We start from the raw sequence: 11882 nt of genomic DNA, 5'->3' as shown, positions 1-11882 counted from the left end.
AGATTTTCCTGGGTTAAAAAGTAGTCATATACACAGGAAAATATCCCACATGCTAGTGGCCGTATAGGTAAGGTTAACTTCGTCTTGAAGAGTCTTACCAGGAATGGGCAGCTTTTCAGGAGGCATGTGTATACTTCCACGTACTTTCATCCACAAGGACACTCCTATAGTCAACACTCTCCTAGAGTCACGGCTCTTGGCTGGATACCTGGGGCTAGCATGAGAAAAACAGCAGAAGCCCCTCCCTCCTCACCCCTCTGGACTCTGGACTCTGTCCTATAAGCAGACACACCCCAGGCAGGTCCTGTGCAGCGCAGTTTCTTTCAGAAGCAAGAGAAGAGAGACGGAGGAAAGAAAGGAAGGAATGACAAAGGTCCGTAACTGGAGTGAAGCAAGTTCTGTTCTTCCTGGGTCAGCAAGTGGTGATGAAGGAGAGCAGGGCAGAGACAGTGGGGATAAGCAGTAAAGCACGATACTGTGATAGATTTGGGGGGTAAAGGTAAAGGGACCCCTGACCATTAGGTCCAGTCGTGACCGACTCTGGGGTTGCGGCGCTCATCTCGCATTATTAGCCAAGGGAGCCGGCGTACAGCTTCCAGGTCATATGGCCAGCATGACAAAGCCGCTTCTGGTGAACCAGAGCAGCGCACGGAAATGCCGTTTACCTTCCCACTTGGAGCGGTACCTATTTATCTACGGCACTTGCACTTTGACGTGCTTTTGAACTGCTAGGTTGGCAGGAACTGGGACCTCACCCCGTCACGGGGATTCGAACCGCCGACCTTCTGATCGGTGGGGGTGGCTAAATCCTATTCATTAATAAATGGTAGGATTTTTGATTATTTGGAGGGAAGTTTGCAGGCCAGTGGAAAAATACAGGCTAAGCTTCCTTTCCAAGCCAGGGCCTCACCTGGGATATTAGACATGACAAAAGGTGTTGATGGCCCACCTGAGAGGAATTCTTGGGCCTGGGCAGACAGAGGTTGCCATGGTGATGGGGTTTGTGTTTGAGGTGTCAGGAAAAGAGAGTATTGAGAGCAAGGTGTCCTGGGAAGAAGGAGGGGGCGAAAAAGGTTGGGATGCATCTCCGGCAAGTCTGGCTAGGAGAGATGCCTTTGACTCCAGGGCTGCAGTGCTGAGGGGAACAGGCCCCACTTGAAATGACCACACTATATTATTCCTGTTTGCTCCACTAGCAGGCGATGGGTCTCGAATCTGAGCTGGAAGGTCTTGACCTGAAGTCCAAGCATTGTCCAATGCTGGTGGAATTTGAGGGAGTCACTTTGCTCAGAGAAATTGAAGAGAACTGGGATCAACTGAAAGGCTTCCAAGCGCACCCTGACGATCTTCTCATCTGCACTTACCCCAAAGCAGGTAAATGGAGAGAAATCACATGGGAATGGAAAAGGGGAGACCAGGGGCTACTGGCTGCAGCCTAAACAGATTTTCTTTGTTGTTATCCACACCTCACTGGCAGGGACTACATGGATGCAGGAAATTGTGTACATGATCCAGCACGGAGGAGACCCCCAGAAATACGCTCAGGTCCCAATCTACCTACGGAACCCCTTCATAGACCTGTTTCCCCCAAAGCCCTTACCCTCAGGTGAGTAACAGGTACTGATTCAAGGAGAGGATAGGAAGGGCGAAGACTTTCTCAGCACAAGGTTGTAAGTCGCCCTCTGCTTTTGCAGGCTTGGATGTGGCAAGGGAAATGCCCTCTCCGCGCACGATCAAATCCCACCTCCCAATCCAGCTCCTGCCGCCTTCCTTCTGGAAACAAAACTGCAAGGTCAGAACAAATTGGGTGGTGTAGCATGGCTTAATAGGAGCCGAGATTCCACTCTGGGTTCGATTCCAATTTCTAGGCTCAACCTTAGAAATGTAGGAAGCTGCCTTATTCAGACCATTGGTCTACCAAGTCCAGTTGCTGTCCACACTGACTTTGACGGACAATACAAAGGGTGGTGATATAATAGCACAATGCAAAGTAGCAGAAAAATATATCACCAAGGACAAGTGCTCTACAAGAAGGAGTACAGTATAGATAAGCAGACAAATGTTGTTCCAGTAAACTCAGCGTTTCTTTCCAATCAATCAAAACCTTTATTGGCATCATCCACAAACATTCAAAACAAGTAGGCCAGTACAATCACGTCGCCATAACATCAGTACAGTCACTTGGCTAAAGGAAAAGGAGGCCGGCAATCTATTTCACCTCTGTGGGTCTCCAGCAAGGGCAGGGTCCTGTAATGTACTTTGGCGGCAAAAGATCAAATAAAGGAACTTAGCTACTGTCTTAGTAAGCTCCTGGTCTCTCCCCTGTAATAGGAAGCGTGTAAGCTCTATCACTGGTTTCCATTTTGAGATACATAGTTGATCCAGGTATTGCTGGCGTATATCATCATGTTGTTGTTTAGTCATTTAGTTGTGTCCGACTCTTCGTGACCTCATGGACCATAGCACGCCAGGCACTCCTGTCTTCCACTGCCTCCCGCAGTTTGGTCAAACTCATGTTCGTAGCTTCGAGAACACTGTCCAACCATCTCATCCTCTGTCGTCCCCTTCTCCTTGTGCCCTCAATCTTTCCCAACATCAGGGTCTTTTCCAAGGATTCTTCTTTTCTCATGAGGTGGCCAAAGTATTGGAGCCTCAGCTTCACGATCTGTATCATCATACATTTTGCATTTAAGGACCATGTGAGCTAGAGTTTCCACCTGATGGGCATCACATGGGCAGATCCTATCTCCTTCTACCACCCCCATGAACCGTTAAACCTAGCCAGCGAGGAAGCCCTTCTTTCTTGCGGGTTAAACAGAAATTGTAGATAATTGGGATTGGATTCCTGTTCCCAAGAGAGATGAAAATAAAGAGGGGAGTTTCTTTCCACAAAGGGGATTAATCATCGAGCTGTACAACAGCGTCCGGGTCTTGACTTATGAGTTGATGTTACTTCTGTCAAATACACAAGTGATTGTAAAGAAAAAGTCTACGCCCATATTTGTCTGCTTGCCTAGACTCCTTATTGTGGAGCACTTGTCCTTGGTGATATATTTTTTCCGCGACAATCCACACTGACTAGCAGTGGTCACTCCCAGACCTACTTGGAGATGCCAGGGATTGAAACTTGCACGCAAAGAAGATGCTCCACTGCTGAGCTACACCCCTTCTGCCTTGGGACCAGAGATGCAGCTAGGGAGCAGCCGATCTGAAGGTTGGCAAGCTGTTTTTTGTCTGCTAACGTTATCAGGAATATAGAAAATGTGAAGCATGGAATGGTAGTTGTCATAGGGAGAAATGCTCAATTGTATGCATTACAACTGAAGTGATACACATGAGCGTTTTAAGGAGCTTTGTTAGGCCATTATGTCTAAGATCTAAAATTACCTAGCTGCACCACTACCGGTAGGCTGGAAAATGTAAAGCTAAAATAAAACTAGGATGCCTCTAAACATGTTCAGACTGCAAGCTTAATCTGATCCTGCGTTAAGGCTGCTTGCAGTGCCAGATTCTGCTTCAGAATATGCAAGATACAAGTGAAGGAGTGCCTCTGAGCATTAGCAGAGTGCCTCACTGCCGTCAATGCAACTCCTGCTCCTCACTCATAGTGGTGTGGTCAAGCTGAGTTTGTGTCTTCAAGGTGGCTTTGTTGTACTGTAGATTTAACATACTTAACTAGGTGTAATTCTCATTCAGTTCACGGGGACTTGTTTCTGAGCAGACATGCCTAGAATTGTTTTGCGAAAGAACTGAGCACTACAAAAAGCGGGAAGGCGAGGTGATTCGTATGGACTGGAAGAGCGCAGAGTAAAAAGCTTGTGACTAGGACTCCTGGGTTCTCTCTTGGCCCACAGATCATTTATGTGGCCAGGAATGCCAAGGACAACGCAGTCTCCTACTTTCACTTTCACCGCATGAACAAATTCCTTCCAGAGCCTGGCACGTGGGAAGAGTTTATTGAGAGATACATTGCAGGGACAGGTAAGTGGAGATTAGAGGACAAGACTAGAAGAACAGACACGCATTTTCAGGAAGCCTGTCTAGCAGAGGTTTTATCTGTGTGAATACTACTGTTTACTCCAGCTCCAGCATGCTCTCAGTCAGGGCTGAATCTAGGCTTTCTGTCACCCAGGTCAAGGACCCAGTTTGCCACCCCTCCCCCGGATGCATGTTTGTGTACACACACACACACACCTCAACACATTTAATCATAAAGGGCATAAGAAGTTGTCGCTATATCATTTGAATACAAATGAATCCTAAGAAGTATTATGACTGTATGACCAAAGGGAAAATGAGTATCCCTTCCAGTAAAAACAAATTGTTTGTCAAAAGTAGAACTTCCACGTGCAGCAATTGTCTATCTGAGGTCAGGTTTTGAATTGAATTTATTTGGTCACAGGATCATTGAAAGACTGCATTTCCATAAGATCAACCAATACCCTCTGGTTTTCTTTAAAAAATATATATTATTATTTTGTCTCTCTGAGGCTTTTTGCCACACACCCCTCTTCTTGGTTCTGTGCAAACCCTTTCAAGGAGTCTTGACATGTAAATGTGCTCCCAAGTGAGCTTCAACAAGATTCCTTTCCATTCTATTTTCGTTTGATTGCTCATTTTAGGAAATGATAATTTTGTAGTCATTTTAGGTTCCGTGTAAAGTGAAGAAATGCTTTTTGTGAGACTAAAGTAGAAAGTGCCCTTCCATTACAACCCTAATACAGTAGAGCCGAGCTGACCAGAGCTTGCCAGGGAACTCCCTCTGGCAGGAAAAATGCTCACACACAGCCATTACTTTCCTGTGTGTAGATCATGTCCACAGTCTGTAAAATGACTCAACCTTAGCTATACAAGCACATTGCAAGATCGTAGAATCATAGAATTGAAGAGTTGGAAGACACCCCAAGGATCATCTAGTCCAGCTGATTCTCTTCCTCAGTTCCCCACCCCTCCCTCAGTCGCTCCAGAATTTCCTTCACACACAGTAGCAAACCCACAGAGGATTCTCCTGCTTCACTGGGCAGAGCCACGCAGCCTGTCCAGATTTTCCAACTCCCCCTCTCCCTGCATCCTGTTGTAAATGAGACTTTTCATCTTTCTCTCTGGCTGAAGCCCAGACCTGCTGGGAGCCTCAGTGGCACCCCTCTGGAGGTTTCACCCAGGACAGAAACCCTGGCTAGACCCAGTGGCGGAACTCGGGGTGGGACGCCGTGGGGCAGGGCGAGCTGCCCAGTGGTGCACGTGTGCCGTCCATACAGAGTGCACATGTGCGGCATTCCGTACAGAGTGTGCATGCACGGTAGCCCGTGCGGTCGCCGTGCGAGAGGCAGCCTGTACAGACGCCCGTATGGATGGCGCAAGAGAGCGGCAGCCCGTATGGACGCCATGCCATACTGACTGCGCGTGCCCTCGGCCGCTCTACAGCTGGGAGGAGGCAGGGGTCATCTTGTCAACACCCCCCCAGAGTGGCCCCCGGTGCCCCCTCCGCCCCCCACTTCATACACCCCTAGCTAGACCTCCCCACCTCCCAGCTACGTCTATCAGTCTCGCCGTCTGAAGCTGTGTACACATGACATTAGCCACAATTCATATGTATCCTGTAGCTTCTTGAGAAATTCTGTGTTTTCACCTGATTTGAAAATGTAAGCCCCCTTTAAGCTGAAGTGTGAAAATTCGTGACAGCTATTGCACATGTGCGTATGACAGCTTCATTGGACAAGATTTGGTGGAGGTTGGAGGCAAGGAGAGCCCAGATGGGGAATGCACATTGGACAAAGATATTCCTGCCCAGTCTTTAGTCTGTATAGCATAGCAAGGTAAAAAAAAAAAAAGCCCCTTGAAAAGCAATGGGGAGTAAAAGACCTTGCTGCATTTTAAGCTGTACATAGGTGAAGTCTTCTAATACAGGAAGGGGAATGATATTATTGGTTAGTGCAAAGGATGGAGAGCCAGCAACATCCTCTGAAGCAAGGGGGCAAGTTGTGTGAACCTGCAAAGTTCTTTGCTGTTGTCTTTCCAGCCATGGGGAAAGTTACACTATGGGGAAGAGGCGGACACAGGTCCAGGCACTATGCTTCACTCTCTAACCCTTCGGTCTATATTTTAGTGACCTATGGCTCATGGGCCAACCATGTTCGTGGATGGTGGGAGGCCAAAGAACGTCACCCAATTCTGTACGTTTTTTACGAAGACATGAAAGAGGTAGGAGGCAACATACACACAAGGCTGTAGGTTCCACTAAAGAGATTATTTGCACTAGAAATGCTCTGAAGAAATATTCTGGCAGCAGGGCCCCCAAAGATCCAGAAACAAATTCAGTGAGCTTCCTCATAACAGACTCCAAGTCGTAAGCAGCCAGATTCCATCATGTGGTAAAATGTATTTCATCTCACAGGTAACCCTCTGGGGGTGAGGAGAATTCACAGAATCATCATGTGGTAAAATAATAATAATAATAATAATAATAATAATAATAATAATAATAATAATATAACAACAACAACAACAACAACAACAACAGGAATAGAATGTCCCTATTTTCATCAGGGAAATGTTAGAGTATATGTGCTGGTGCTGGTGCTGCTAGAGACTGTCAAGGAGGGGGTCGCTTTCCTAAGTCCTCCCTCCAAGCTCCTAGCAGCCATGGCCAAACTTGGCCCTCCAGATGTTTTGGGACTACAACACCCATCATCTCTAGATAACAGGACCAGTGGTCAGGGGTGGTGGGAATTGTAGCTCCAAAACATCTGGAGGGCCAAGTTTGGCCATGCCTGTAACACATGCAGGCACTGAATGGGTTACCAGACTTTATCGGCTTCTTCTCTGGCACCAACTACAGAACATTAAACAGCAAGTCTAAAACACGGCGTCTTCTCTCCCTCCCCTCCCCCAGCAGGTTAACTTGAAGGTTTATAGGGGCTGGGGAATGCTGTCAACCAGCCAGCCCCATCGGATGCTCCCTCTTTCGGGACTAATTGTTACCACCTGCCTGAGGGGCCCCAACCAGCAGTCCCTGCTCACAGGATCACGACTTCATAACAGAGACTGTCCGGTTGGCGTTGACCCATAACAGGGTCTTTTCAGTGGTAGCTCTCTGTGGAATGCCCTCCATAGTGAGGTGGATCTGTTTCCCTCATTACTGACTTTCAGGAGGAATTTTAAAACAGGGAAAAGGGAAGCTTTTAATGCCTGATGGATTTCTGTATTTTAGAATTTCTGTTTTGTTGGAAGCCGCCCAGAGTGGCTGGGGGAACCCGGCCAGATGGGCGGGGTATAAATAATAAATTATTATTATTATTATTATTATTATTATTATTATTATTATTATTATTATTATTTCCATTTACCCAGGCATTTGATGGCTGAATGATACTGTTCTGGGCAATCCTGAAATCACAGTTTTGAGAACATTTTTAATTGTTTGGAGAATGCTTTTTAAAATTTAAAAAAAAAAAAAGATATTATTGATGTATTTGCCACCCTGGGCACCTTTGGGTTAAAGTAGGATATAAATTGAATTATTATTATTATTAGTCACTAATATTTAATGATGATGCTGTTGATGATGATTTAGGAATACTAGATTTCTAGATGAACACAACCTGATTTGCCACACTCCCCATCACAACTCTTGTCTGTCTGTCTTTCTTTCTTTTCTTTTCTTTTTCCAACTGCTGTTGCTTCTTTTTTTCATGATGATGATGATGACAAAGTAATAATCATAAATATATAAGAATAAAAATGTGCACCACGCCACCAAGACCATTCCATTGTAACTATCCAACCTCCCAAAATTTCAACACCTCTTGCGATGGTTTGCCCCTTTCTGTTTTAACAGTACAAATTCTACAAACACCTTCCATATCTCCTTGAAATAATTTCTCCTGCATATCCCTCGTCTTACCTTAATGGCACATGTTAATTTATCATTAATACCTATATTCCACACCTCCTTATACCATTCTGCCATTTTATAGTCTGCTTGCCCCTTCCATTTCCTAGCTATCATAATTTGTGCAGCTGTCAATAAATTTGTAAGCAAGTCCTTCATAGCCTGCGAACCTTCCACCCCATTATAAATTGATAATAATGCTACCTCTGGACTTTTGGTCAGCTTTAACCTTAAACACCCATTGCCAGATATATTTTCTTCATATTTACACCCCCACCACATGTGAACGTAATTCCCAGTTGCCTTTCTTTTTCTCTAGGATCCGTCCCGGGAAATCCAGAAGGTAGCCCAGTTCCTGGGAATAGAGCTCCCAGAATTTGTTCTCAACCAGATTGTGCAGCACACAGATTTTGAGAACATGAAAACAAACCCAATGACAAATTATACCACCTTCCCTTCTGCCTACCTGAACCAAAGCGTCTCGCCCTTCATGAGAAAAGGTGGGAACCAAAGACCCATCTGACAGGAGGGAGTGGAGGGCGGAGGGACGACGACAACTGATAGGGGCAACAGTGAAAGCGAGCAACAGTGAAAGTGCACAATCATGTTCAGGCAGGGGTGTGTTTTAAGGTCTTATATATATATAATTCCTGCCAACCTAGCAGTTTGAAAGCACGTCAAAGTGCAAGTAGATAAATAGGTACCGCTCCGGTGGGAAGGTAAACGGTGTTTCTGTGCACTGTTCTGGTTTGCCAGAAGCGGCTTAGTCATGCTGGCCACATGACTACTGCTGGCCACCAATAACGCGAGATGAGCGCCGCAGCCCCAGAGTCGTCCTTTTATATATAAAATAGATGTTCATAAATGTACCAAGCAAACACATAACGTTAGCCAGATATCGCATAATGCCCTCAGCAGTTCTTCAAGGGAAGTATAAACGGACCCCAATGTGGGAGAGATGTTGCCCGTGTGGATCTGGGGAAGTGGAAACTATTGGCCACATACTCCTGTGATGTAGCTTCTATGAGGAGGTGCGAGGTGAGCTCATCCACATGATGCTGGCTGAACTTCCTGGACACTCGGACAATTTTTATATAGAGTGGCTCCTTTCAGATGCTAATTCTAATGTGACAGCAAGGGTAGCCAAGTTCTGTGCTAGAGCCATAAAAATTTGGGCTGACTTAGTTAGTAGCGCTCATAAAATTACAGGACAGAGCTAAAGATGTTCCAGTGCCACTATTAGCTGTACTTGCCCAAGTAGTGATACCTGCTTTTACCTAATAATGTTATAATGGTGAAAGTTTAGACATATTATTTATATATGTACCCTCCCAAGTAGTGATAATTTCTCTTATCTAATAATTTTTATAATGGCTATAGTTTATATTTATTGTACTGTATATATTTTAAATTGTATATTGGATTGTTTGATGTACAGTATAAATGTGTGTGCTGGTCGAGAACCGTAACAATAAATTAACTAACTAACTAACACACATACAAATATGTAAACCGCATGTCTGAAACCCTCAGAAAAGTCCTGAAACCATTTTCTCTCTTACAAATTGACCTCAAATATTTCTCTGCAAGGTGGAAGGAAAATGGAAAAGCCTCCCCATTGTCTCTTTGCTCACAAATCCTGTCTCAAGGGCACATTTAAGATATGAATAGGGTGAGCCTGTGACCTTGACCTGGATTCAGGAGTTGAGTAGTTATCATAACAAAAGAGAGGCCAGGATCCCCAGGTAATCCAATCAAGTAACCTAGCAGAAAAAACAACGCACTCCGATTTTTGGATTTCTGTTGTAGTCCGCCCCTTCTCTGATGTATTAAGGGGGTGGTCGTGGGCTAAATCCCGTCTGTGCTGTAGGTATGATGTATCTGGGGGGTGGTCTTGAGCTACAGGGTGGGCAATTTCAAAGTCTATATAAGGGCTTGCACACCTTTGTCCAGGGTCCTCCTCCTCTTTCCTGCGTGTGGGGGGGAGCACCCTGTTGCAACAGCTTTAATAAAGATCAGGCTTATTGCCGCTTTGCTTTCGTATATCCTGGTCTGCTCTCTGTTCATTTCCCGACCGGTTTGAGCCTTAAAAGTTACGCTCTCTCCGAAGGTCCAGTCTTCCTTAAGAAGTTGAACCCCTTGAAGGGACCCTTCAGTATTCTTATTTCAGGTGCCAACTTGAATAAAATATTTTTTTGGGGGGTAGGTAAGTCCTGCCCCACATAATTGATCACACGGCATGGCATGGCACACACACACTATTTGAATGGCAGTGCCCATCAACTTTTTGGGGGTGGCCCTTTCATTGGCTGACCCCCCCTGGGGGGCCCCTACTTGGCACCCTGCATTCAAGGTAGTTCAGCAATATTATAAAATAGCTATTGGAAGTGACTACCTTCAGAGATTTTGTGAGTCATTTTGAACTCGGGAATGTTGAAAAGGGAGGTGAGGATTGTGCTTCATTTCTGGGGTGGAAATGCTGATCCTGTCCCTTAGCCGGTCAGCTGGTAGAAACTAAGGGTTGGGAGATAATTGTAGCCCTCCCATCACTCACCACTGTTCTGTCCCATGATGCACAATCTGCCTGAAAAAGTAATAGCCATGAATTTGCTTTCAGGTATAAGTGGGTAAGAAGGACCATGCGTTTAAGAATGTAAAATCTTCAACATGTTTGCCTCCACATAACAACCCTGTAAGGTGGGCCAGTATTTATCACTCCTAATTTCCAGTTGAAGTACTGGAGCTGAGAGATGGTGAAAGGTTCAAGGCCAAACAGTGAATTCATAACAAAAGTGGGAATGACACACCAACTCCAAAATGAAATGTACAGCTTGCAGGAAGGAGATTTTTACTTCAGGCAGAGAAACTATTGGGCCAGTAGGGTTTGCCCTAGACTACTTCCCAGAATCCTGTGCAAGAGTTCCTGAGCAGATTTACTAAGTTGAGGAAGGGCTCCTTAAAGGGAGAAAGTTTGAAATCTGCTGAGTTAAAAGAAAAAGAAAAGAAGATAGGAAAACAGATTGTTGAAGGGATGTTAAACAGCTTTATTTTTTTCTGAATTGTCTTCCCCACCTGCAGGAACCGTAGGAAACTGGAAGGAACATTTCACAGTGGCTCAAAGTGAACAGCTAGATCATGTCTGTGCCCAGTTATTAAAGGGCAGTGACCTGAACTTCCGCACACAGCTGTAAGCATCTCTCCATGCCTCATAGTGAAATTTTCAGTCTTTTGACTGAAGAGGAGCTGAATAAAAGAGCCATACTGTATTGATAAAGGGGAAATCCCTTTGTTATACAATACTACTGATTGAGGTGCTGTTTCTCAGACAGCTTTTAGGTTGTTGTTGTTGTTGTTGTTGTTGTTGTTGTTGTTGTTGTTGTTGTTTTACAATCAAGCAGTGTATAAATTTTATGAAATAAATAACTAAACCAGCTCCACACTGACTGGAGTCCTTAAGCCATTCCTAATTCATCTCCAGCAAATGTGTGAACAGGGGCAGATTTTGGTAATACGCCACCCTGTGCAAGGCCATTTGACACCCTCGCGATGTAGGAAGGGGGCTCAAGGCTCTGATGGGGTCCTAGAGCTTTCCCAACCCCCGTTAGTGTGCACACAAACGGAAACGAATCCGAAACTAACGAAACAGTGCTGATGTGAACAGCTTGGGGTGGGGGAAGGATCTGTGAAAAGCACTGATGAAGACAAGCACTGAGCTCTAAGGCAGCAATATGAACACAGCCTTAAAGATAGCAGGGGTTTCACCTCATCAGATCTATTGAGTGGGTCAAACGCCAGAGGATCACAAGGAAAGGGTTTGTTGGTGCCTGTCCTCCACCATTCGCCATATCCACACGGTCCTATAAAGTCCTTTCCTCACCAGCTGATGCTGGAAGTGAGGCTGGCGGGGTGGGGGGGGAGGCTGTGTTGCAGCAGGAGAGATTGATCACCTCCTCTCCGCATGACATTTGGGTGTTTTAAATTGTACCCCACC

The 11882-nt window shown here is 45.4% G+C and overlaps 1 protein-coding gene across 3 annotated transcripts; it reads left to right on the top strand.

The window, feature by feature from the left end:
* Positions 1–234: 234 nt before the first annotated feature.
* Positions 235–11334, top strand: LOC118094970 (sulfotransferase 1C2-like). 3 transcript variants are annotated; one of them, XM_035135786.3, is made up of 8 exons: positions 235–373; positions 1197–1374; positions 1478–1606; positions 1695–1792; positions 3855–3981; positions 6107–6201; positions 8211–8391; positions 10970–11334. In XM_035135786.3, exons 1-8 carry the CDS (start codon positions 365–367, stop codon positions 11080–11082), a joined length of 930 nt encoding a protein of 309 aa, XP_034991677.2. In that variant the 5' UTR covers positions 235–364; the 3' UTR covers positions 11083–11334. The 3 variants fall into 3 exon arrangements, with proteins under 3 accessions (XP_034991677.2, XP_034991679.2, XP_034991680.2); XM_035135788.3 differs by having other exon boundaries at positions 252–373; positions 1200–1374; XM_035135789.3 differs by lacking the exon at positions 235–373 and adding an exon at positions 715–826.
* The last annotated feature ends 548 nt before the right edge of the window (positions 11335–11882 follow it).

Source organism: Zootoca vivipara, chromosome 12, assembly GCF_965207765.1.
Source record: "Zootoca vivipara chromosome 12, rZooViv2.hap1.1, whole genome shotgun sequence".
Taxonomy (NCBI): domain Eukaryota; kingdom Metazoa; phylum Chordata; class Lepidosauria; order Squamata; family Lacertidae; genus Zootoca; species Zootoca vivipara.
Note: the sequence above shows the minus strand (reverse complement) of the source record. Positions and strands in the feature narration are given on the sequence as shown.